We start from the raw sequence: 26,467 nt of genomic DNA on the forward strand, positions 1-26,467 counted from the left end.
ATATCCTGTTATAGAAACACATTACCATAAATGTCACTAAATGGATAATAAATTAAATCTTCCACATTACATGAGCAATCTATCTATTCACTGACAAAATCAAAGGTTAAAGTAATATTATAGTTAGGTGTTATAAAAATATCTCTTTTTATTTTTTTTAAACCTTAGAAATGCACTTTAAAAACCAAAGGCTAAAGTAACGTTATTATTAGGTAAATTTCACCAGCTATAATTAGCCGTCAGTGAGCCACCACCATGTACTGCTTATGACCTCACATATAACATCACTCATGACATGTTCCATGGCATTATTTATGACCTCACTCATGACATCATCCAAGCTTCTTTTGAACACTTTGTTCATTAAAGGGTATACCATTAGACCTATGAAAGTAAGTGCACAATAGCGCATAGGAATATGAAGCGTCTCAACTGCCAAAGAGTGACTATTTCATTCTCACCTTGCTCCTGTGTTGAACTCCACCTCAGTACCCCAATCACATGGCACCCTACTTTTATCTTGCATTTCCCTCGCTACACTTTTAGCCCATTGGCTTCAGCTCTGGATCACTACGCCAGTTGTAAACTAAAAGGCATACACACTTTTGCAGGTGGAGTACAAAATGTGACCACAATTGCTTCGAGTATTGGGAAAAGCCATGGTTGCCCTCACTTTAGTCTTGGATGAAGCCAAAACATTCCACTTCCAAGATCTAGTCAACTTTCTGCTTTCTCACCATCATTAATCTGCCCACATCATGTAAAACACCTACTATTACTGCCTCTTGCCAATTACCTATTGCTCAGTATCAGCCGTGGACTTTACCTCATAATTCTTATGTAACTGCTCAGCCTTTAGATCCACTCCAACACACACAAAAGGTGATGGGGAGAATGTTTGCAAATAGTCTAACCTCAGGCAATCACTCTGGATAGCTTGTGTATCCTTCCGGAGGAGGGTGTGTCCTTAGCTTCCTAAAACTCAAAATGAAATAATCCAATTTTTGAAGCCGCAAATCTATATTGTAACTATTCTAACCGCTGAACCTTCATACCATCAAAGCCGTGGCTTGCACCTCCTGTACCCTGTTCATCATCACTCTTCAGTAGCTACACATAGTGCTTTACAAAACGTCTATAAGAAATTGTAACTAATCACTCCTTCGAATCAGGAGTCTTTCCATAAAGCATTCCATCTATTGTGATTCACTCTGTCCTAAAGAAAGCCAAATAAAAGCTTTACTCTTGGCCCACACTCCATTACAATTGGACTACACTTTTGGATTTACCCCAGTCAAGCGGGACCATAAAGCCCTAGTTGGAGCTATTGATTTCTAAGCACCATATTTTGATTTAAACTTTCAAATTTTGTATCTTGACTTGTGTATGTTGGATTTGTATAATTTTTTTTTTTAAACCTTTATTTATCATTTTTAATCAACAGTACAGTCAGGTAGGTTACATTCGTGCAAGATACAAAATGTTTTACAATTTGATAGGTACATCTTTACGAGCATGTGGTCCGAGCAGAGACAGTATACACTTAGGCCTTCATAGCACCGCACTAGCATATCCTCCATACAAGTTCAAATGCAGACACCGCAGGAGTCCATCGGGACAGTATTGCAGGCTAGGTAGCTTTGTTCCCATGAAACGGACATTCCAGTCTCTGTACATTGTATTGGTTCGCATTCATGCAAACCAGTTGAAAGGTCATATCCAATATAGCATCGTGTGTTGAATATATATGTGTACTCTATCTACGCCCTATCTTCCTGGCTGTCAGTAGCAGGCTCATCCCGTGACGATGCAGTTGTCAACAAATAAGCCTGTAGTGGGCCCCAGATGTCTTTCGGCCTGCTGCGTATAGGCAGCAGATCAGCATATATGTTGTGTTGGTCCTGGCAGTAAAGTGTGTCTCCCAGCCATTCCTTAAACTTCGGGGCCCTCCCCCTGCCCCAGCAACATGCCACCCTTCGTTTCGCCAGCAGTAGGGCTATATCTATAAACCTCCGAATGGGCTTAGGCACTTCCAATGTATATCCCAGCAGCATCACTAGTGGGTCTTTGTTGATCGCACCTTCCGACATGTCCTGCAATGCCGCATGCACCTGTGAGCTGTGACCAGTAGTCGTACACCGCGGGACACTCCCATGCCAGGTGTAGAAATCCCGCACCCTCCGCATGGCATCTATCGCATCTATCAGTAGTTGCCAATTGAAATCGCAGTTTCCGAACTGGCGTGTAATAAAAGCGTTGTAAAAATGTATAATGAATAATTTTGAGCCTACAACTAGAAGAGATATTGGCTGTAATGGCGCAACAGTATTTCCACTGGTCCTCAGTGATTTCGCTGCCTATGTCCGAACTCCACGAAGCACGTGCCTGATTCTCCAGCCCGTCGCGCTGTAGTCTGATATTATTATATAGTTGGGAAACAAGATGGCGGCCATCCGACATCAGCATGGCATGCAATGGCAATACAAGCTCCGGTTCGCTCGGAAAATCTGTTAAAACATTCCGCATCCCCTGCCTCAGTCTGATATAATAAAATACCTCTAAGGGGGTTGGCCTCACTTCCCGAAATAACTGTTCCCGAGTACGAAACTGTCCGTCGAGGAATAGATCACCCCATGTGACAACCTTAAGCCGTTTGCACATCAATTGGAAACCTGTCTCCTGCAACAGCGATAGTAGAGGATGATAGGTTAGCGGCATCGCCGGGGAGTACAATAACTGGGTTTGTAGGATTCGCGCCACCTCTACCCCACGCGTCTATCGTGCAGGTCACCGTGTTAGGCGGCGTGTCCAGAACCTTCACCGTTCCCTGTATCATCCCGCTGAGTGGGAGAGGACGCACTATCCAGTCCTCCGCCGCTATCTGTGGCATGAATGGGGTAGGTTTCATCCAGTGATACGCATATTGCGCCTGGGCACTTAAATAGTAGACTTCGAAATCTGGCACATCAAAGCCACCTTTCTCGTACGGCTGTGTCAAAATGGCCCAACGCACTCGCGGTTGTTTACCCCCCCAAAACAGGAGCAGGAGTTCCGATCTCAAGCGTTTGAAGAAATAAGCGCCGAGATAATAAGGAATATTTTGGAATAAGTATAAAAATCGCGGCAGTACCACCATTTTAATGAGTGATGCTCTGCCCGCCATAGATAGCGGCAGCGACATCCAGCGTGTCACGTTATCGGTCAATTTAGTGATAGCCACTCCGTAATTAAGTCGGATTGTCTCCTCCTTGTCCAGAGACATCACAATACCCAGATATCAAAGATCAGCGTCGCACCATTCAAGAGGGTAATCTAACTGGAACCTCGCCACCGCGCCCGTGAGTGGGAAGAATTGCAATTTATGTGCACCCCCGATAACCTCCCAAATACTATAAATTCACGCAGGATAGGATTAAGGTTTAGTTGCGGGTCTTTCACGTACAGTGTAATATCATCTGCGTATAATGACACACCTATTTGACGCTGGAGACAGTTAAAAGCACTAATCTTATGCAACTGGCGAATACGACATGCCAACGGTTCTATCGCTATAGCGAACAATAATGGGGAGAGGGGGCATCCCTGACTAGTACCTCTCGTGATAGGCATTTGGGACGACAACACTCCGTTGATAATCACTCTAGCCACTGGCCTCGTATAAAGTAGCTCGATCCATGCAACAAATATTTTTGGAAAGCCCATCCTATGTAAGATAGCGAAAAGGTACTCCCATTCAACGGAGTCAAACGCTTTTGTTGCGTCAAGAAATATGGCAGCAACCGGGAGCTCCGGGGCTATAGTCGGAATCAGAGAGAACAGTGTACAAAGATTATGCGTGGTAGCACGCCCCGGGACAAACCCGGCCTGATCTGGCAGCACTATCTTAGTCAGAATCAGCGATAATCTCGTTGCAAGAACTTTAGCAAGTATCTTTGCATCACAATTGATTAAAGATAGCGGCCTATAGGAGTCAATGTCCGTCGGATCCTTACCCGGCTTCAACAAAGAAGTTATTGCCACCTCTCTCATGGATACCGGCAACACCCCTACCTCCAACGACTCCTCGAAAACCTCCTTAAGTACCGGCGCCATAGTATCTATGTAGCGTTTGTAAAATTCGGCGGGGAGCCCATCCGGGCCCGCCGCCTTGCCATTGGTCAGCGACATAATTGCGGCCCTTATCTCGTCTACCTCTAGAGGCGCTCCTAGAAACGACCTGTGAGCATCACTCAACCAACATAGCGCAATGTCATCTAAAAAACTCCCGTATTCTGCTCCCTCCGTTTGTTGTGATGTGTACAGCTGTCGGTAGTGAGCCAGAAACTCGTCCTGGATCTGTTTCGTATCCTGACATCGTATACCCTCCGGCGTTACAATCTCCAGTATATGGATTTGTATAATTTCCGTCTTGTTTTACTCAGATAAATATTGGCTATTTTTCTAAACTGGTGTGGAGTACTTTTTGGTGGTTTCGCTGTATTACTGTGGGTGTGTGTGTTTGTGTGGGGGGTGGGGGGGTTGGTGTGTGTGTGTATGTGTGTGTCTATCTAAATGCTTTAAGCGTTGCCTCTTTAGTTTAGCCTGACTGTTCTGTACCAAACTACCAGAGGGCGAGCACAAGTAAACTTTTAGTGTGAACTGCTCTTACCCTGATTGGGATTCCTGCTTGGACGGGGTGTAATCCTCTGCCAACCAGAAACCCAATTTCTAACATCGCCCTTCAATCCCAGTTTTTTTTATGGCCTACGAAGTGTGATAATCAGAAGCCACTACATGTTCCATGCCAGCACTCTGCTGTGCCAGAACCATCCCAATACAATGCGCATTGGCATCCACATGCTTCATGAGGGAATGGTGCCACACTCCTGTCCAATTTGAATTTCCCTTCCCATTTACAAAACAAAAACTGGGCAAAATACACAGGAATGAGTGTGTGAGTGGGGTAGAAGAGTTCCACAAAAAAAAACATTTTAGAAGGCGAAAGTATTTTCCTAAAACTGTTTCCCTTGTGAAGAAAAAAGGTTTTGTGTGGAAGTGAATATTTCGCTACTCTTACTTATACTAGTACGTCTGGTGGGAAATCTGCACAAATAAGTGCAAATCCTATCTCCTATCTACATACTACACCAGAGGATGTTAGTGATCCCCTGAAGACCCATTGCCATTTTTTAAAATGTTTTTAATGTTTTGGTGCTGTATTGTAGGTAAGAAGAGAAGATCAGAGCTAACTCTGAAAAGAACGGAACCCTTTCGCCTCTGTGGCATGTATTTGTGTCTGTTCTGCTATGTCAGTGTACTTTCATGGGCACTATTTTTTCAACTAACATAGTGGCTCCAGTCACTTTGCCTACTTAATTGAATGATATTTCTGTATATATGTGTGCATTCCACGTAAAACGTTCAAAGATTTCATTAAACAAACAGTGCCCTGAATTAACAACACCTAGCACCATGCATTTTGGATATAACTTTTGTTTACTTTCACTTTTAATAGGCAGCTTAAAATACTCAGGTCGAAGACTCTGCATATACTAAATGAATACACATTTCTCTTTTCTTCTTCCTATTAAGTCCTACACATGTAGCCCAGTGTGGGCTACACTTCAATATGATCTACCATTTATTTCATATGCTGAAAACTCTTTATGGCTATCTCTCTATTCCAATATCATACTAACTCCATCACGTTAATCATACACCATGTTTTGGTGTAAAAAAAGAACCCAACAATTTGATTTTAAACAAATAATCTCCTTTAAACTGTGGTCACCATTTCATGTGAATATGTAAATCCAGTTGACTCTGCGATGACTCCCTTCTCTGGCTACCTTCAGGTTTTACAGGATATTCTTCTGTAAAATGGGCATATTATATCTTATGTCCATTATAAAAATCACACCTCGCCATTTTTTCATCCAAAACTCTGTTACTTTACTGTGTCCCAAACTGTGGAATCCTGACCTTTCACCTGAAGGTACTAATTCCCTCCACCTCTCACCCAGAAGTAATATTACTTAGAAAATTAGCTTTGTTTGCTGAAGCACCTCTGTGGACTCAGGAATCTGTGAATTCTCGAGATGAACCGGAGATAGACCACAGATGTCTTCCAAAATATTAATTATCAGAGCGAACATCTATACACAGGAATTATTGTGGTTCTTCATCTCCATCCTTCTTTGGGTAAACCTCTGGCGCCTGCATATAAGCTATACACACAATAAAAATGGAAACTCTTTGGTTCACCTTCATGTGAAGTAGAAAAAAGGAATATCAAAGAGGCAGTGCATTAAACTTGTACAATTAAGCATCTCTTCACTCAGCCATACACAACACTCCAAAATAGACATCTTTTGCCATAAGGTTCAGAGACTTTTGCTAAAGTTCCTTTACTGATTCTATCTCCAGGAAAGATCAACCAGTGCTAATGTGCAGTCTTTTCTGTGTCATTCCTCATTTGATTTCAACAATATTTCTTTTAATGTCGCCTTTGCCACAACAAAGTGTCACTAAAGTTGACTCTACTCTCTGATCACTTCTACAACATCCACATTTGGATGGTGACCTAATTATAGGAGAAACATTTCAATAACATACACTGGTTAGAAAAAAGGCTTGTCTGTCCTAACCTTTAGAAAACACCAAGAAAAGGCACATAGGGAAATGATGGGAAAAATGTTGAGCATATGTGCAGGCTCAGGTGTGTTCACGCCAGCTCTTCGTGCTCCACTTGCATGTTCTCAAAGCTCTAAGATACATCCTTCCTAACACATTTAATTCTTCTAAGACCACCCTTCTGCAGAAAGGGAGTGGAAATTAGGAGCTCGCAATGAAATGCCTTGTCTGGACTTTTGTCGCAATATTAAATAAAATTCACATCTGCAGCAGTAAATGGACCAATGTCACGTGTGCTTGTGAATGGCGTAAAGGTTCATAGCAGTGCCACTTGTACCAGTCTTAAGATGTTCAGGCAGCCAGAGAGGACATCAGATGTGACATTGTGAGGGGTGCTGATGTGACATTGTGAAGGATGCAGTCCATTACTGCGCCCCTCCAGGAAGGGGGAGGGAAGAGTCCTCTACTCCTCGTCCATTCTAGCCAAATGCTTCCCAACTGTCTCTCTCATTAAATGGCGACCATCCCATAATACATATCCAGGCAAAAATGTTGACTAGAACATTTGAGTATTACAGCAGGTGACAGGGTTTAACCTTTGTAACAGAAAAAGTGTCCCTGGCATAAATGGAGCGAAAGTTTTGTATCTCCCAAATATATGTATTGCGACCCATGATGTGGAGAGACCTCACGACCAAAAAAACTTTTTAAATTAAAGATAGAACAATACTAATCAGTAAAATGGTGTCCACAGTGTGACAAACAGGACCAGTCAAAACAATAACACCCATGCATCAGCAGTCTCAATATAGTGTCATAACTAGGAGTTTTCCTGGTGCGTGGCTGGCTCATACCTAAGGCTATAAGAATAATATGAGATTTTCTTAAGAAATTTAGAAAAGAACTAATGAAAAAAAAGAAAACAAATCAAGCACACCAATGCAAAGATGAAAGATGAAAGTTACCCAATTTTCCTCTTTGTACCAGGATCTATTGGATAGAAAGTTTAGGACTGATCCATGAAACTGCCTACTCCGCATTGCATGTTATCGATGAAGCTGCATTATTGCCTCAAAGTTGATAAAACAAAGGTCACTGACCTGGTCCTAGTTTCGACACTGCGTACAGGAGGTCATAGTTGAAGACTGGTCCGGCATCCTCTATTGGCTGCCAGTCCATTGGCGGGGACCCCGGAGGCGAGATAAGAAACTGCTTTGCAGGCTGTGGTGGAGCCAGATGAAGCTTCTCGCCATCTGTTCCTGTGCTCTGTACCTTAAAAACAAATCACAGAATCACAGATCAAAATATTTTAAAGATTAGGGAACACTAAAACAAGGTTGATTATGTGTTTGGCCATCCTTTGGACTTTGTGTGAATTGACTCATAGTTGCAAAAAAACTGTTTAATAAAAGTATTAATAAGTAATAATTATCCTAGTGAAGTGTAGCCTCAGATTTGGGATAACATTGCAATCGATGTTACTGAAAATGTTGAAAGACTGGACAGATGTGTCTGGATCTGCCATGGATTAATTCCATGTACCAACAATGATTAAGGATAGAGGCGGTGGTGTCATCCTCACATTTTAGCATTCTCTGCCCTACTGTCCAAATTCTAATCCACTCTATGGCGAAGCTTTTAGAGCAGCAACAGGTGAACTTCCGGACTTACACCCGATATTACCTGTAACATCTTTCCCAGACTTGGATACCCACCAATGACTTGGATACCCACCAATGATTGCACCACACAGGGAGCTTAGTAGTTTACATCTTTATTCGTCTGTGTGTAACTGTGAACTCGACATTTTAAACCAGCCTTCAGTGCATTCCAGTCTAACACATACGTCACAGCTCTACGAAGTCCATCAGGAGCCAAAAGGGTTCCATCATTGTTAACTCACAAGACACTACAACCCAAACCCACTTTTGGCCAGTACACAAACAAGGCCAACACGCCTCTTTCCTGGGGCATAAGCCGAGCTGAGAGAAGCAGATTCTGATGTAAAGATATCAGGGAGGTGAACTGGACTCTGAACCCATATTCCCTCTACAAGTGAACACCGTGGTCAAGGGCGGTAACCTTCTGCTCTTCTTATTCTTCAAAATCCTTACGTTGCACCAATCAAACCACAGGCTGGTGCTGAATAGTCCCTGATCATCTGCAAAAAGAAACTTTTGGACACACTGCAAAGGCTACAACACAAACTAGCAAGAAAACCCTAAATTGTTTGTATGCGCCACCACTGAAAACCATCCACTGCCAAACATTTCACTGACGGCCAGTAAACTCAAGGGTCAAGGCCAACGTAATATGCACTATGCATTAAATCTGTTGGGGCAAAGAGCCAACTATCTACAGAAAGTGGTACCCCATGTTGTGCCGGCTAGGACTCTGCAACTAGCATCACCACACCTGATAAACAACAGCCTTCTAATGACTGACTGTAAGACAGAGGCAGATGCTTGGAAGTTCAGGGTCTGAGTCTTTGGAATGCCTAAAACCCAAGCAACAATTGTACACTCTAGCTTTGTGAAGTGGCTGAAAGGTGACGTGCAGCACCTTATAAAACTACTACAAAAAGTAATCAATTTAATATGGAAAAAATAAATACATAATGACTCTTTTAGAATAATGAATATAATTTGGGGTGTGCGAAATCCATATAATTTGCTAGTGCTTAGTTGCACAAAATATTTGGAAAATTTGTGTGAAACGCAATTCTTTCATTTAGCTGTACATTTTAGCATGAAAAGCATCCTTGTGTACATTTTTGACGCAACATTAATTTCGCACTCTAAAAAATAGTGTGAAAAAACGCAATTGCCGCAACAAACAGTAACTTCTATTCTGGTTCGTGCTGTTCCTGCACTGCTGTGCTATCATTTTGCTGAGAATGGTGACGTAATTACCCAAATTGCATAATTGTGTAGTTTCAGGGATTTTGCATAACAGTAATGTGAGATTCTCCAAATTATGTAGCATAATTAAAATTTTGACCGGGTCTAGTTAAAATCAATCAATTCTTTCCCCCATCCAGAATAATATTATTTTTGACGAGACTTCTCTTCCCTGACATTCTGGCAAAATAGATGGGTGCTCCATGCCTTTTCTTGACTTTAACTCTACCATTTCCATGTACTTGGTTGAGATGCGCGTTCATGTGTGCAGGTGGATGAGAATGCATTGTAACTGTTAGGACACACCTAAGAGATTCTGGATTAATAATTTGTAAGCGTGTCCTACTTACACACTACGTTGCGAGGCCAACAAAAAGCTTTGGTGAGAGAACCTGGGTTTTAACAGCACACAGGAGCAAGACTTTTCCCAGAGAAATATGTTCTAAGTATTTATGGAGCACCAGCTCAATATTCAAATGAAGAAACAAACTCATTAAATTGCCAAAATGATTCAGTAAAAAAATGGCAATGATTAGTAAGAGCAATGACACCAAAATGGTCAAAATCGGATTGAGGATATTACTTTTTAAATCATTTAGGTCAAAAAGTACAATGAATCTGCAAATCATCTACAGTTATGGTCGACAAGGACCTGGGTGCGATTTCAGACTAACCACAATACAGTAGGCATTGGCCAAGACTAGTGAGTCAAACAGGTAAAGAGTTTTATTTTCGGAATTTCTTACGAAAGTTAAAATCCTCCAGCGTACCAAGGCAGAATGCATTGACTTGTGAATTCTACACAATCAGATACTCAATTTCAGGGACCTGCTGAAGCCCTGTGTTTAGGCAACAAACACTCCAAACAAGGACAACCATAAAAATGTTACCACCAAAGTGTTCTTAAATTGTTGGTGTTTATCTTTGGAATTGTTCATTTTTTGGAACTTAAAATACTTCAAAGGCACAGAGGATGATATTGTGTGGTATGATACTTACTTAAGCAGTCCCTGGCAGGAGGATAAATCAGAAAACTTAGGCTGCCAAGGCTGTGTCGTTTGTGGCAGTCTTGGCACCTGGTCTGGGACCTCTGGAGGGCAAAACAAGACTAAATCACAACTTTTTCTAGGTATTGTCCATCTTCATCCTGGTCACTCTTAAAGCTCCATGACTACTAAGGAAAACTACTAGGAGACCAGGTGACAGATGGCAGGAGGGGGGGGGGGCAATATTAACCATCAATTCCACGAAGGGCTTCAGCAAAGCACTGTCCAGTCCACTCTCAGGTGGTCTGTAAGGTCTTTCATAAGGTAGCCCATCTCTTGTCCTTGATAACCATCAGACTACAGGAGACCACCTGGTCTGACCCTTGAGAAGCATTTTTAGTCCTACAGGTCAAGGTAGAGGAGGTCAAGTCTCAGTCCTCTAAAAAGTAGGTGAAGAAGCAGGTTCTTCCTCTTCTGTTCTTTCCAGGCTCTGTTGTGTTTGTAGAAGCTGGTGATGGAATACTCACTAAACCAGCGATAGGTGATATACTCTAACCCAATATTCAGACAACACTAGAATTAGGGACCTTAGTGTCCAGAGTGTGGCTTTAGCTTGGTTTCAAGATTTGATTTTCAGACCTGCAATACCCATGTATTGCTGTCGTCTTTCACTTCCTCCAACAGGCATGTAGTTTGTCAGTTTCCCCACTGTTCTATTTTGTCATCTCTTCTTAAAGTTGTTACTTTGGCTCATCTAACTCAGTCTTTCAGCCACATGCATCATCTATCATGTTGATACACAGAGTGTACTGAAAATAAATAACGAGGTAAATCTGTGTTCTTCTACTCTCCACAATTGTCTTTGAGATATTGATAGCTGAAAGCGACAAAACTAGCTGAAACTGAAAGGCAATAAAAGAGGAATACTTCTGTTGTATGGAGTACTTCATTTTATTTTGGCCGTAGCCACTTACAGATTTGTACTCACCAGTGTAATGTGTTAAGAACAGCACTTAGGGGCCGATTATGATGGCGGACGGACCTGAGTCCGTCCGCCACCATAGAGTAGGAGGGACCGTCCGCAGGGGCAGCGGCGGTCCCTCCGTGCAAATTACGATGTGACCGCCAGGGTGGCGGTCACATCCTGTATTAATAACATTGCGGCGGGTGCTGCTTCAAGCAGCATCCACCGCAATGTTAAAAATGCATGTATTACATTTACATGCACAAAGCGGCAGGAACCGCGCGGTGCTTGCCGCTTTGTGCATGTAAATGTTGGGGGTACCATAGGTACCCCCCATGTGCACCCCCCACCCCCCTGACACCCTGGGGGCCCGCAACGGACCCCCAAAAGCCAAAGTCCACATGCTTTTCCACGGCGGAAAAGCCACCGCGGAAAAGCATGTCTCCGTGCAAATCCTAATTTGGCTGACGGTGTCTTGCAGACACCGTCACCAAATAGCCCTCCCCACCCCGCGGATCAGCGGCGGACGGACCTGCCGTCCGCCGCTGGTCCAACCGCAATCCCACCGCCATCCTAATCTGGCGGTGGGTGTTCTATGTGGCTGCGGCGGTGAATCCGCATACTCCGGGCCGGCGTTGGCGTCCGCCGGCCCGGAGTATGCGGATTCACCACAATCATAATGAGGCCCTTAATGTGCACCAGTGGTTGCCAAGGGCGCCACCAGATTTTTTTTCAGGGGGCAATGATTCTTTGCGGCAATGACGAGGGGAAATTGATTATTTATTTAATTTTCCCTTGTGGTCATCTTTCGAATCACCCCTCACCCCTGCCACCACCACTCTTACCTGCACGGGCCGCGGCTGCTATACTGCAAACACTGTCCAGGACTGTACCTGCTTGAATTTGCAGAGCAGCAGTAGAAAGCAGGCCAGTCTTTTTTAGGTCAACGCCTACCAGACAGCACAGCAGTCTGGTTGGTTAAAAACGTCTTGGGGACATTCTGAAAGCTTCCCAGGGAGTGTGTTCCGCCCATTGCTTACCATTGGTTTTGTGTTTTTGTAACTCACAGTTGCTTTCTTTCTATTTGCTGGCCTTATTTGTATTGGGCTGTCCAGCTTGAGTTAGTTCCTCCTGTTTATCACTGCTCCTTGTATTCTTGCATGAGTGCTCGCTTTCTGTAAACAGACCTTTAAATTTAGTTCTTATCTTGTCACATTTGCTGTGAATTAAAAGACTGAGTTCAAATGTCAGACTCTGTCTACCAGGAAGCTTTGTGTTTACTTTTCTTTCTCTGATTTCAAAGTGAGAGGATTTATGTGGCAATCTTGCTTGCTTCTAAGGTTGTGAAAGGGAAGATTTTTTTAGCACACAACAGCATTTAAATGTCTATAAATGAACTGTGCAGATATGTCAGAATCAATCAGAAATAGAGAAGCATAAATGAAGCAAATTGTTTTGTAATTCTGAAGTGTGATGGAAACAAATATTTTAATATGATCAAAACAAATTAATAATAGTTTATGCGCTGTTTAGTTTATCAGTAAAACAGTATGTCGGTGCAAATTTTGTTGTCATTTCAATTGAAAATGTGTTGTTCGTAATGGCAGTGCGCTGCCACAACATGACACTCCACTCTGCTCTCCTCCACTACATGACACTAACTTCTAACCATGCTGAACAGCGGCTATGCTGATGTACAACATGGCTAAAACGCATCGGCAAAGCCAAAAGTTGTTGCATAGGTGAGGTCTATTGGCTTTGCCAATGCTTGTTTTATTTTCACAATGACTGCCAAAAATAGTCAGGAGAAAACAGTTTTAGTGTACGGTTTGTTGCATTGGCAGCCCTTCTTCTATTTCCACAAGTCATAATGGAAATAAAAGGAGCACTGTGGAAATAAAAGAAGGGATGTAGCTCTTCCTGATGGACATGCTGCTAGGCCTAATGCAGAGTTGGGAAACACCTATTGGGTCTCCGGAGCGGAAGATATGGTCCACCTCCTTATTTCCTGGCACATATCCTTAGGGACCAGCACTTATTTGTATTTTTCTCACAACACGCCGGACACAACTTCCGCCACATTTGTGACAGAGTTTTGTATCTGCCAAACTCTAAATAAGGCCCTTAGACAACAAAACTTGACATCATTTTTTTAAAACATCTTTTTATTGAACATAATACAGGATTCAATTCGCCATCATTCCAAATTGGGATAGCAGGAGAGACATGCGACACAGGTTTTACAGTACTGGATGCGTATCCTATCGCAATTACAAATTTTTAGACATTCACATTCTCTTAGAGAACACAATAACAGTATCTCCCCCGGCAAATGTGGAACATTTCTCACATCGTCTACCAGTGGCCTCTATACTTAACCCAAGCATCCCATATCTTTTCACCTTTAAGTGGGCAACCCCGGCTCTCGTAAATAACTTGTTACGCCCCACAGCACCAGTCCAGATCTTTCTTCCAGGCTGCAAGTGTGGGGGCCGCACACTGCCCCCCATGTGCGGCTGATGCTCCTTTTGGCCAATACTCCCGCTAAGGCCATCCAGATCCTGGCCCATCACGGCCATGTCGTCTCACCCGTGACTCCCAGGATGAGCCATCTTAGTTCTAGCGGGACACTCTCAACCACCACTTTCGCCATCACTCGAGTTATGCCTTCCCAGTACGTTTGAATGCTGGGGCATGACCATAACATATTGAAGAAATACCCCCTCTCACCATAGCCCCGCACACTTTTGTCAGTCACACAGTTGCCCATTCTAACTTGAGCTATTCGGGAAGCATAGGATCTATGGAGAATACAGAGCTGAATCAGCCTGAACCGTGTTCTTATGGCTACTTCCCGGGGAGAGTGTAGGGCCTCGGTCCAGTCGTCATCCTCTAATAACTCAGAGGCTGTCTGTCGTGCCAAAAATCATATGCTCTCGGTTGGGGGGACGCTCGTTCGAGGTGACCACCACTAAGCTGTGGAATAGCCTGCCGCTTCTCCTGAAACAGGAATAAGTTCTCCTTAGTTTCAGAAGAAAGTTAAAAACCTGGTTGTTTCAATGAGAATGGAGTCACCCGTAGCTGCTCCAGACCGTTCTGTCAATAGGGTTAAGTTAGCGCTGGGACACTCTTAGGAGTAGCCGTGCGCTTCACAAATACCCCTATAACATGACATAGGCCCACGTCAGACTCCCAGGCCTCACGAAGGGAGCCCAAACAATCTGGAGAATTATTAATCAGTTTACGATAAGTCAGAGAGATTGCCTTATCGATCATGGGGTCAAAGAGAAGACGATCCTCAAGTGGCGAGTATTCTGGTAACGTGGACCCCTCTTTCAGATGGCACTTAAGCGCATGGCGTAGCTGTCGATAGCGGAGATACTCCCCCCTCCCCATTTGGAACTGTTCCCGCAGGTCGTCAAAGTCCATCATTTTCCCACCCTTTCAGACATCCCCCAGATGGTCAATCCCAATACAGCTCAATGCCCGAAAGCCCGTTAGTCGTGCCAATTCGCCCAATTGGCCCCCTCCCAGAGAAGAGTCTTCTCTGTAAGTTTGCTTGCCCAGACCGTCATTTTGGTTGCTTTATGCCATGCTTCGATGACCGTTCGGGTGTGGACAGGGGGGAGCGAGTCACCTCTCCCTTTCCAAGATAATTCTGTCAGATAGCTGTTGTGGCTTGACATAAATTTACGTATGCTTTTTAAATCATTTCATGTTTCTTCTATTTACATTTATTTGAAAGAACATAGCATCTTTTTTCTCTTTTCCCTATAAAATTCTGATTATGTACGTGTTTATGTTATACTGCTTTTGAACATACCCAAGTCATTACTACAGAGTCTACAACTGATTAAAAAGAAAGTGAGGCTTGTAGACTGTCCTAATTAGATGAGGCAACATCAGACCAGTTTCAGTGAAATTACACTAGACTTCTATTAAACATCAGGTTTGGTCCAGCCCATAAAGCCCTCAACAATCAAAGAGAAAAAACATTGTCCACACATGTTTTATGTTATTGCCCGCCATAGATAGATCTGCTGATCACTTTTTGCTGCAAATTTCTGAGTTGAGGAAAGTAAAGGTAAGTGGTAGAGCCTTGTCTGGTGCTAGTGCAAACCTTCGGAATCATGTGTCACTTATGCTATTCAATGGAAATCTAAATTAATGACATACAGAAAAGGATTGTAAACCTGGCTTTTCCCATATTAACATTTTACAAGCAAATATAACAATGTTTGTGTTTCTACGTCTCCACAGCACCAAGATGCCTCCAGGTGTACTTTGAACTCTACAAATTCAAATACAAATCTCTGTAGGCGTTTCTTAACCCTTAAAATGTCTTTTGACAAACATGAGTTATTCACAAATATGCTTTTACCACAGGAAAGGGCCGCAGAGCATATGCTATTAAAACGAGCTTCAGTATCCTATCACTACAGGGACATACTAATCCAGCTATTAGACAAGTCCACCTTTTGGACATTGTTCACTTAGAACATGCGGGATTATTGCTGGATTAGTCAATATCATAAGTAGGGTCATATGGGTGACTTAGCTAATGTCTACGGTAGGCTCATAATGGTGACTTTGCTAATGTCTAAGGTAGGCTCATATGGGTGACTTAGCTAATGCCAAAAGTAGGTTTGTATAGGTGACTTAGCTAATGTATAAGGTAGGCTCATATGGGTAACTAAGCTAATGTCTAAGGTGGGCTCATCAAGGTGACTTTGCTAATGTCTAACGTAGGCTCATATGGGTGACTTAGCTAATGTCTAAGGTAGGCTCATAAAGGTGACTTTGCTAATGTCTAAGGTAGGCTCATATGGGTGACTTAGCTAAAGTCAAAAGTAGGCTTATATAGGTGACTTAACTAATGTCTAAGGTAGACTCATATGGGTGACTTATCTAATGTCAAAAGTAGGCTTGTATAGGTGACTTAGCTAATGTCTAACGTAGGCTCATGTGGGTGACATAGCTAATGTCTAAGGTGGCTTATGTAGGTGACTTAGGTAATGTCAAAAGTAGGCTTGTATAGGTGACTTAGCTAATGTCTAAGGTAGGCTCATATGTGTGACTTAGCTAATGTCTAAAGTAGGCTCGTATAGGTGACTTAGCTAATGTCTAATGTAGGCTCATAGGGGTGACTTAGCTAATGTCAAAAGTAGGCTTGTATAGGTGACTTAGCTAATGTCAAAAGTAAGCTTATATAAGTGACTTAGCTAATGTCTAAGGTAGGCTCATATGGGTGACTTAGCTAATGTCTAAGGTAGGCTCATATGGGTGACTTAGCTAATGTCTAAGGTAGGCTCATATGGGTGACTTTGCTATTGTCTAAGGTAGGCTCATATGGGTGCCTTAGCTAATGTCAAAAGTAGGCTTGTATAGGTTACTTAGCTAATGTCTAAGGTAGGTTCATATGGGTAACTTAGCTAATGTCTAAGGTGGGCTCATAAAGGTGACTTAGCTGATATCTATGGTAGGCTCATATGGGTGATTTAGCTAATGTCTAAGGGAGGTTCGTATAGGTGACTTAGCTAATGTCTAAGGTAGGCTCATATGGGTGACTTAGCTGATATCTATGGTAGGCTCATATGGGTGACTTAGCTAATCTCTAAGGTAGGCTCATATAGGTGACTAAGCTAATGTCTAAGGTAGGCTCATATAGGTGACTTAGCTACTCTCTAAGGTAGGCTCATATAGGTGACTTAGCTAATCTCGAAGGTAGGCTCATAAAGGTGACTTTGCTAATGTCTAAGGTAGTCTCACAAAGGTGGCTTAGCTAATGTCAAAAGAAGGATCTTATAAATGACAAAGAGTTTTCTTTGACAGTTGTCTGCTGCAGATTTGCTCATAGTAGTTCAGTGCTGATTTGGCAGGCCTGAAGTCACGCTTTTATAATTTAAATATATTTTTGGGCGGCTTAACGCATGAACATTAGTATCAAAACTGCCTTCAACAGTATATAAGTAAGTCTCCTTAGAGTGCTATGCTTAAAAACAGGATATGGGGTTAGCCGTGTGTGATGAAGATGCATAATTTCCTCTCTATCTAAAAGATAAATCACCAGATGGGAGATGGAGACAGTAGAGATAAAAACAACATGTTCATCATTCCCTGCCTTTAGAACTTGGAACTCAAGTGTCAGCCTATCATAAGCATCAGGCCAGATAAGTTACAGGATCCTCCATCAAGTGTCAGGAGCAGCCTCCCCAGCATTTCCATGTTGAGAGCTTCTCTGTTTTTGTAAAAAGTCTCTCGCTGCCTCAGGTTCTGTGAAAATCAAGGTCATACTCACACTAAGATGTGATGGGACCAAAACTGAGGCATTAAGGCAAGGTTCTCCAAAGTCGGTCCTGAAGGTTTGGATCCATGCCAGATTTTTAGCATATCCCCGTGTAGTTAGCTTAAAAATCTGGCATGGATCCAGACCTCCAGGACCGGCTTTAGAGAACCCTGCATTAAGGCATTACAGCTTCTGGGACACCCTCATTCTCTAGTGTTGAATAGCTAAAATCAAGAAAGTGGGGATTTACTCTCCTTGAAGAATAAAGTTTTCTTAAATGAGGCCTTCATGGTCTCCTCTTGTTGTATCACTTTGCCCAAATCAAGTTCAGAGTCCCTCCTCTAGGCATGGAGCCCACACATAGGTATTCAGGTTGCCTCACACATCTCAGGTTTGATTTTACTGTTCACTCTTAACACCATGATTTGTATGAAGTGACAGGAATGACTCAACATCTTCTTAGTCAGCAATCCCACGGGTTTCTACTACTCTTATGTAAGCGGCTCATTCAGTATATATTTGGATGCTCATCCTTTTGTTCAAGTTGTACTAGCAATGCCACAGCACAATCTTTGAACATCGATTGATGCTCTTTTTGCAGCTCTCGCTCATTGGCTATTGCCTCCAATTGTGCAACTCTTGTCTCCAGTCCAGAGACCTTCCAGTGTGGGCCACCTTGGTTGTCAGTTCTTTCAACCGACCTTCTACTGCTAATTTCTTCATGTTAATACTACACAAAGTTATAGTAGTAGTACTTTATTTGGTTGCCTTCAACCATCAAAGTATACATACACAATACACTCACAATGTGTCAAATTTTAAAAGATTACATGAAACAGCAAATATCCAAGTCAATTTTAAAAACATTGGCTTGACCATAAATAACATCTTTACCAATGCAATTCCATCCCTAGGTACAATCTGAGCAATAAGCAGCTCGTGGCCATTTGCAAAATAGCAGAACAACAACAATTAAGTAGTAGATTTCAGAAAAGTTTAAATAAGTTAAAAAACTGTGACTTTAAAAAGTTGAGAAGTGTTTAAAATATAAACACAATCGCTAAATTACTGCTGATATAATTTTACTTCTCTTGTACCAGGCGGCCTGTAGCAATTGACTCATAGTGAAAATGGTTGTATGACATTACAACGCATACTTTTACAAAGCATGCCTTCTCAAACGCATTTTTCACATCGCAACATCCTTTACAACGCATTCCATTACATCGCATCATACGACATCGCATTTTTAAAAACTACCTTTACAACGCATTCCATTACATTGCATACTACCTTTACAAAGCATACCATTATAACGCATACCATTACATTGCATTTATGGTAAGTATTGGATAGTATAGGGGTAAACATTACGATTCTAACTCAAGGGGGTGCAACAGTAGGGTAAGTGTTGGATAGTTTAGGGGTAACATTTACTATTCTAACTCCAGGGGGGTGCAACAGTAGGGTAAGTGTTGGATAGTGTAAGGATACTATGCGTTGTAATGGTATGTGTTGTAATGACTGCGTTGTAATGGCATGCGTTGTAATGGTATGCGTTGTAGTGTCATGCGATGTAATGATTGCGTTGTAATGGCATGCGATGTAAGGGATGTTGCGATGTAATGACTGCGCTGTAATGGTAGTGTGATGTAAAAGTTGCGTTGTAAAGGTTGTTTCCCAGTGAAATCACGTACAGGAGAAGTGTCACTTTAAATTCCTTGGGTTAAAAGGTATGTAGTTATACCCAGATGCCGACATATTGGAAGGATCCATTTGCGTCGAGACCCATGATACTGTGGGCAAAAGAACAATATATGTGTCTCATTTTCATTACCCAGGCCACAAGCTGGGCAGATACTAGATGCTGGGTCCTTGTTCCATATATAAATAAATTATCTTAGTGCACAGAGTACCTTTCAAGTCTTGTGTACACTTCAGCAGGAGGCCTTGTGAGACGTCTGGCGAACAGCAGTCATCGTCTTCACTGGTGTGTTATCCCTGTTGTAGCACGCTTGTCTTCCTCCAGGGTTAAAAAATACCCTTTTGTCTAGGGACCATTTGGTTTGGGATGGCATGCTAAAATTTCTCACTGTTCGCAGCACCAGCAGATTTCTTCCACCTAGATCAGTGTCTGAGGGCGCAACACTCCCCCAACACTCTGTAGTACAGCGAGGTGCTGCAATCAATGAGCAGGGACAACCGAACTGTCTGCCATCACCTCAGTGTCCCACCTGCCACCAACTTTTCCTCACTGCCACATCAGGCCATTACCAAGTGGCAGGGTCTCATTGGTGCCCATTGTCCGCATGGGTCTAATTTTTTCCTGACAGGCCACTGTACTTGACACTCTGGTGGAAGTGAGCCCAGCACTGGCTCCTGGTTCTAAAGCCCCATCCACCCCCAGGCCTCCCTATCAAGCTCTATGCGAGATACCATTTTGAACTCCAGCTGGTGCCATCAGGGTGGGGCCTCTGTCCTTACTGTCAACATGTACTACAGTCCACATGTGGAAGTTACTGTTATGCCACTGGTGCACATCCATGTAACTGTAGTCTTATTTAAAATGTAAATATACCAATCTCAGTATTCTATATGAAACACTGGGACACCATTATTTTGGGGTATTTGGAAACTCTATACATTTAAATTCAGTTTAATTCAGTGGTAGAAGTGGGCGGGAATGGAAGGGCACGGCGTGCCCCTACTTCTAAAAAAATATTTCAGTCCGTTCCCCTACTTCTTACTTTCATAAAAAGCATCCCGGGACGGCAAGAATAGCCCTACTGAAAAAACGATAACTTTTTTCACTCAGATTCCAGGGGCTGCTCGCACTTCTCTGTAAACTCCAGAGGCTGCAGCAGCCCCTCCCTGAGCTCTCACAGACTGAGGGCAGGCCCATTGTCATTCCGATTGATGCAGATTATCCCCTTTGGAATGACAATGCGCCTGCCCTCTGCTTTTAGCATATGAAGTGAGTGAGATTGGAGTTGGTGATTACCAGGGCCTGACTGGGTACAGAAACCGGCCCTGGCAAACTGCTCAGCGGGCCTCCCCTGGGGTGAGGGGGAGTGCAGCCCAGCAGCTTGAGCATATGTCCTTTCTATTTTGGGCAATAAATCTGCCTTCTACCAAGTGAACTCACAAATAAAAATTAGTGGTCGTATTTCAGAGACCAGTTTCACCCAGACCTATAACAACAAGCATTTACAATGCAATGGTCTTGGCATCATTAAAGGTAGAGCTATTGGCATTGCTCATGACTTTTTTTTTTTAAATCATAAATAAATGGCATTGTCATTTACATTGCCAATAGCTTAATCGTTAAATAAATGGCATTGTCATTTACAATGCCAATAGCTACACCCCTACACACAGCCACCCTCACACAGACAGAGCCACCCACACATAGAGCCACCTACAAAAAAAGCTATCCACACAGAGCCACACACACACAGAACTCATTCCCTTATTGCACATGGGGATGCCTGATATGCCCAGATACAACAGTTGTTTTTGTCACAGGGAATGCATGATTGCCCCCACTACTACTACTAAATCTGTTCTATGGTTGCAAGAAGTGACATGTAATATAGCCTGATCGTTTATGTTATAAAAGTAATCTCTTGAAAATGGCTCAGTGGGACATATTAGTTGTTGCTACCCACGAGATGCGGTAACCCACGAGATGCGGTCTCACCCATCCCTCAATTGTTGCGACACTAGACCTACGTGTGCCAGCACAACCGACAACTTGTAACACACTGTTTGCTACCTCTTACCTTTTGTTTGCTTTCGAATCTTGCACAAGTGCCACCATTGCCTACGTAACGTTTGTTCTTGTGTTTGAGTGTCCTCCATTTATTGCAGTATTATACCTCTACGTGTACTTTGTTCGCTTTTGTAACCTGCACACTTGCCACTTTACCGTCCTGTAATGCACCGTTTGCTCACGATTGTCACTTTTGCCTCATGTAATGTAACTTTTGCTTTTGTAATTTGTTCACTTGTAATGTTGTAATGTTCTCATGTTTCAGTTCTGTCCTATTGTGAAGCCCTCTGACACTGTGCCTGGCAAAAGTTACATGTTGTATCCCTTCAGATAGAGACTTGAGCGTATGGACAGCAATGGGCAGCAGCTGTTCAACAGTGCCCATCTGGTACATCAATTAAAAAAAAAAAAATGGGCGTGGAGAAGGCACAGAGTGTACTTACTTTGTCTCCGTCCCACACTTTGGCTGTTTTTCCTCGGCCACGTTTGAAGCCACCTCCTCCGAAGCGCCTATTCCCAGAGAAACTTCTCATTCTCTGGAACATGTTGATCTCAGGGTATGCTTTCTGGGAGAAGAGGGACGGGGGTCGGGGAGAACCGGAGATGCCAGAACCGTGCAGGAGGGCCACAAGGATACGGTAGAGTGGGATTCGTGTGGGTCAGTACAATTGGGGGTCACTGCAGGGGACGATGCGGGATAACTTTACTGAGGGCCAATTATTGTATATAATGAGCCAGGCAATGATGCTTCAAAGCGGCGCTATAAAGCTACTACGGCAGGTAAGGAGCTCGAAGGCGCGGAAGAAATTTGACGAAGATCACACAACTGGGTTCACTGGGCATAAGTTGAAATTCGAGTTTAAGTTTTCTGACTTCACTAAAGAGAGCCTCAAATCACCTCATACGTGTACTTATGGGTCTCGGTCTCAGGCGATGGCGGGGTCAAAGTTCAGGTGTGATGCTCCAACGCAAAGTATACTTGGGCGCATGCATTGGATGGGCGCGAAGAGTGGCATTTGACTACGTCTAATCAGACCTCCAGGTCCAATGTCTGCTCAACACTTGTCCAACCGGGTGGAAGAGGGGGGGGAGAGAGGGTGTGCACGGTCCTAAACGCAGAATCACTCTCGGATGGGAGGGACAGACAGACAACCATCTCTTCGGGAAGCTTCGGGAATATTCACACTTGCCTTCCAGTGAACTCACCACAGAACAGGGGTGCGATGGAAAGATCAGTGTTCTAGGGGTGAAGGGGGGGGGGGGGGTAATACAGTACTCAATCATGTCTGGACTCTACCCTCCCCTTCCTAGCGCCTTTGTGCATGTTCATTCCTCTCCCTTCAAGCGCTCCGAAGTAACTGTAAGGAGAAGCATTACGCATCATGTGTAACACTTTATAAAGCATCTTAATGAATATAGCACATCTCCTCGAGGCGCTGCCTGACACTTCGTGCTCAGTTGATCACTTATCACCAAGGGCCCCGTGTGTAAGCCTTCCTGGGACCACGGAAGCCGCTGTTATGCCTCTTTAAATCATCGGCATGTTTGCTCGCTTTGCTAGCGCCTGCCATTGAAGCGCACAGTGCGCGCGCTTTGAGGCCGAACTAAAGCGCTACAAGTGTAAACCCGCATGATACATGAAAAGGCGGTTGGCTCGACCTGCAACGCACACAAAACACTGACCCAGGCTGCGGGGGAGGGGACAAGAAAAGGATTTGTGTCCGTGTAGCAACGATTGTGATAATATGTTTTAAGGCAGAAGGCCGCGCAGTTATTGGCGGCTCACAAACGTGCCCCGAAGCAGAATGCGTGTAAGAGAATGAATGGCTCGCTCTGGTGCAGGCAGAGTCCACACTGCTGATGGGAAAAGCGATATCCTTTTTTAGAGCGCTCCAGGCGTTCACACGCCTTTCCCGGAATGATATTAATTACTAGCTTTGTGCACAATAAAGTGTTGACTTCATTGGCCTTTAATTGCTTGAAGATTTAAAAAAGAGCGATGAAGGACCCGACGAGCGTCACGCTTCTTCTTCCACGCGGAGCCGCAGTAATTACGGGGCGGTGGGGAGGCCCCGGGCCCGGCCTCTCTGATCAGTGATGAAAAGAGCGAGGCAGCTCCGGGCGGCGGCAGAGCCGGGGCGGCTGGAGGTTAATCGGAGCCGCAGAGTTCCGGGCTGATTTCTCAGACGTTCTTGGAGGAAAAAGCTCCATCCCTCTGGCAAAAGGGCGGCTGCAAACAAGTAGCCATGGGGGGATTTGACGGGCGACGAGGATCCAAACCCTTCTTCCTATAAGCACATTTTCACGGATCTCCAAAGCAGCATCTATGCCAGAGACGGACAGGACAAGGGAGCAGCAAAATGCAAAATGGCGGCCGCAAAGCTCCACAAATTTTGGATTCGGGGGCGTGTTTTGGCGTTCTGAGTGACGGGTGACGTCACAGTCGAAAGAACGCAAAAAAACACGCCCCCGAATCCGAAAGAGATGGGGCTTTATTGGAGTGACGCCTGTCTCCTCCAATGGCTGGCCTCCGTTTAGGAAGCCAGCCAATGGAGGAGAGAGGAGGAGAGAGGTGGGTTCAAGCCCCCATACTCCAAATCATTAAATCTCCTCCCGGAGACTGCGCAAGCGCAGCCTTCGGTCCTCGACCTAAAAAGCTTCATTGCACTAATGTCGTGATGCTTTGTACCTTCCTGTACTTTACTACAGACTTCTTGCTACCACCCATTGCCACTTGTGTTCAGCGGTCCTTATTGTCGGGAGTTGAGAGACATTTCTTGATTTTCTCATCATCGGTCATTTGCAAATCAATAGGATTACCTCTCTTTATCCCTGTGTTATATTTGTTTATTTATTTACTATGCATTTATTTTTATTGTTTTATATAGTGCAAACTTAACATAATAGGTAGAAGAGCACTTTACATTAAAAGTTTCATACATAAATGTTTCATTTCTTTTCGGCCGGGCACAAGAAGTGACAGGCAGGTGACATGACAGGCAGGTGATGTGATGGGCCGGAGAGGTGATGGGCAGGAGAGGTGATGGGCAGGAGAGGTGATGGGCAGGAGAGGTGACAGGGCAGGAGAGGTGACGGGGCAGGAGAGGTGACTGGGCAGGAGAAGTGATGAAGCAGTAGAAGTAATGGGGCAGGAGCGGTGATTAGGCATGAGCAGGAGCAGTGAACGGGGCAGGAGCAGTGAATGGGGCAGAAGTAGTGAATTGGGCAGGAGCAATAAACGGGGCAGAAGGGACGGTGCAGGAAAAATGACGGTGCAGGAAAAGTGACAGGACAGGAGAAGTGACGGGACAGGAGAAGTGACGGGACAGGAAAAGTGACGGGACAGGAATAGTGACGGGACAGGAGAAGTGACGGGACAGGAGAAGTGACGGTACAGGAGAAGGGACGGGACAGGAGAAGTGACGGGACAGGAGAGGCAACAGGGCAGGAGAAGTGACCGGGCAGGAGAGGTGACTGGGCAGGAGAAGTGATGAAGCAGTAGAAGTAATGGGGCAGGAGCGGTGATTAGGCATGAGCAGGAGCAGTGAATGGGGCAGGAGCAGTGAACGGGGCAGGAGCAGTGAACGGGGCAGGAGCAGTGAACGGGGCAGGAGCAGTGAACGGGGCAGGAGCAGTGAACGGACAGGAGAAGTGACGGGACAGGAGAAGTGACGGTACAGGAGAAGTGACGGTACAGGAGAAGTGACGGGACAGGAGAAGTGACGGGACAGGAGAAGTGACTGAACAGGAGAGGCAACAGGGCAGGAGAAGTGACCGGGCAGGAGAGGTGACTGGGCAGGAGAAGTGATGAAGCAGTAGAAGTAATGGGGCAGGAGCGGTGATTAGGCATGAGCAGTGAACGGGGCAGGAGCAGTGAACGGGGCAGGAGCAGTGAATGGGGCAGGAGTAGTGAATTGGGCAGGAGCAATGAACGGGGCAGAAGGGACGGTGCAGGAAAAGTGACGGTGCAGGAAAAGTGACCGGACAGGAGAAGTGACGGGACAGGAGAAGTGACGGGACAGGAGAAGTGACGGGACAGGAGAAGTGACGGGACAGGAGAAGTGACGGGGCAGGAGAGGCAACAGGGCAGGAGAAGTGACGGGCAGGAGAAGTGACCTGGCAGAAGAAGTGACGGGCAGGTGACGGGCAGGTGACATGACGGGCAGGTGATGTGACAGGGCAGGAGAGGAGTAGTGACCGGGCTGGAGAAGTGACGGGGCTGGAGAAGTGACGGGGCAGGAGAGGTGACGGGGCAGGAGAGGTGACGGGGCAGGAGAGGTGACAGGAAACGAGAGGTGACGGGGCAGGAGAAGTGACGGGACAGGAGAAGTGATGGGGAAGGAGAGGCAACAGGGCAGGAGAAGTGACTGGGCAGGAGAAGTGACCGGGCAGAAGAAGTGACCGGGCAGGTGACATGATGGGCAGATGACGTGACAGGGCAGGAGAGGAGAAGTGACCGGGCCGGAGAAGTGACGGGGCAGGAGAGGTGACGGGGCAGGAGAGGTGACGGGGCAGGAGAGGTGATGGGGCAGGAGAGGTGACGGGGCAGGAGTGATGGTGAGCAAAAAACAATGGATTTTTAAGCCCACATTTCTGAACTGGGGTGAATGTATGACATTGTTCTGCATTCTGTCCATCAATTGTTCTTTTTGCATATGTCACCCCGAGTGGGATGGGTATGCCCAGATGTGGGTTCCGTGCTCTCCATGCCACTGGAATCAAGCTATCCTGGCTGATGATGGCTGAAAGCCTGAAACCGGTCTTAGGATGCTTGTTTCCAGTCCAGGGAGGCCCTGGCTTGGCAGTTCAGGCTGGGCTGTACCCATGAGGCTCAGGGTCAAGACTGATTTGCATATGGCTGGGTCCAAACTGGAATGGCATGGTGAGCAAAGAAACATTGGATTTAGGCCCAGATCTCTGTACTGGGGTGAATGTATGATATTGTTC

At 44.6% G+C, this 26,467-nt stretch overlaps 1 protein-coding gene across 3 annotated transcripts in view; it reads right to left on the minus strand.

Annotated features, from left to right (window-relative positions):
- RCAN2 (regulator of calcineurin 2) overlaps window positions 1-26,467 on the minus strand; it is a 649,138-nt gene that overhangs the window by 145,257 nt on the left and 477,414 nt on the right. For all 3 annotated transcript variants that reach the window (XM_078647650.1, XM_078647648.1, XM_078647649.1), the window contains exon 4: window positions 7,713-7,884. In XM_078647650.1, the coding sequence (XP_078503776.1) occupies window positions 7,713-7,884 (172 nt within the window). The remainder of the gene's footprint in view (window positions 1-7,712; window positions 7,885-26,467) is intronic.

Source organism: Lissotriton helveticus, chromosome 6, assembly GCF_964261635.1.
Source record: "Lissotriton helveticus chromosome 6, aLisHel1.1, whole genome shotgun sequence".
Taxonomy (NCBI): domain Eukaryota; kingdom Metazoa; phylum Chordata; class Amphibia; order Caudata; family Salamandridae; genus Lissotriton; species Lissotriton helveticus.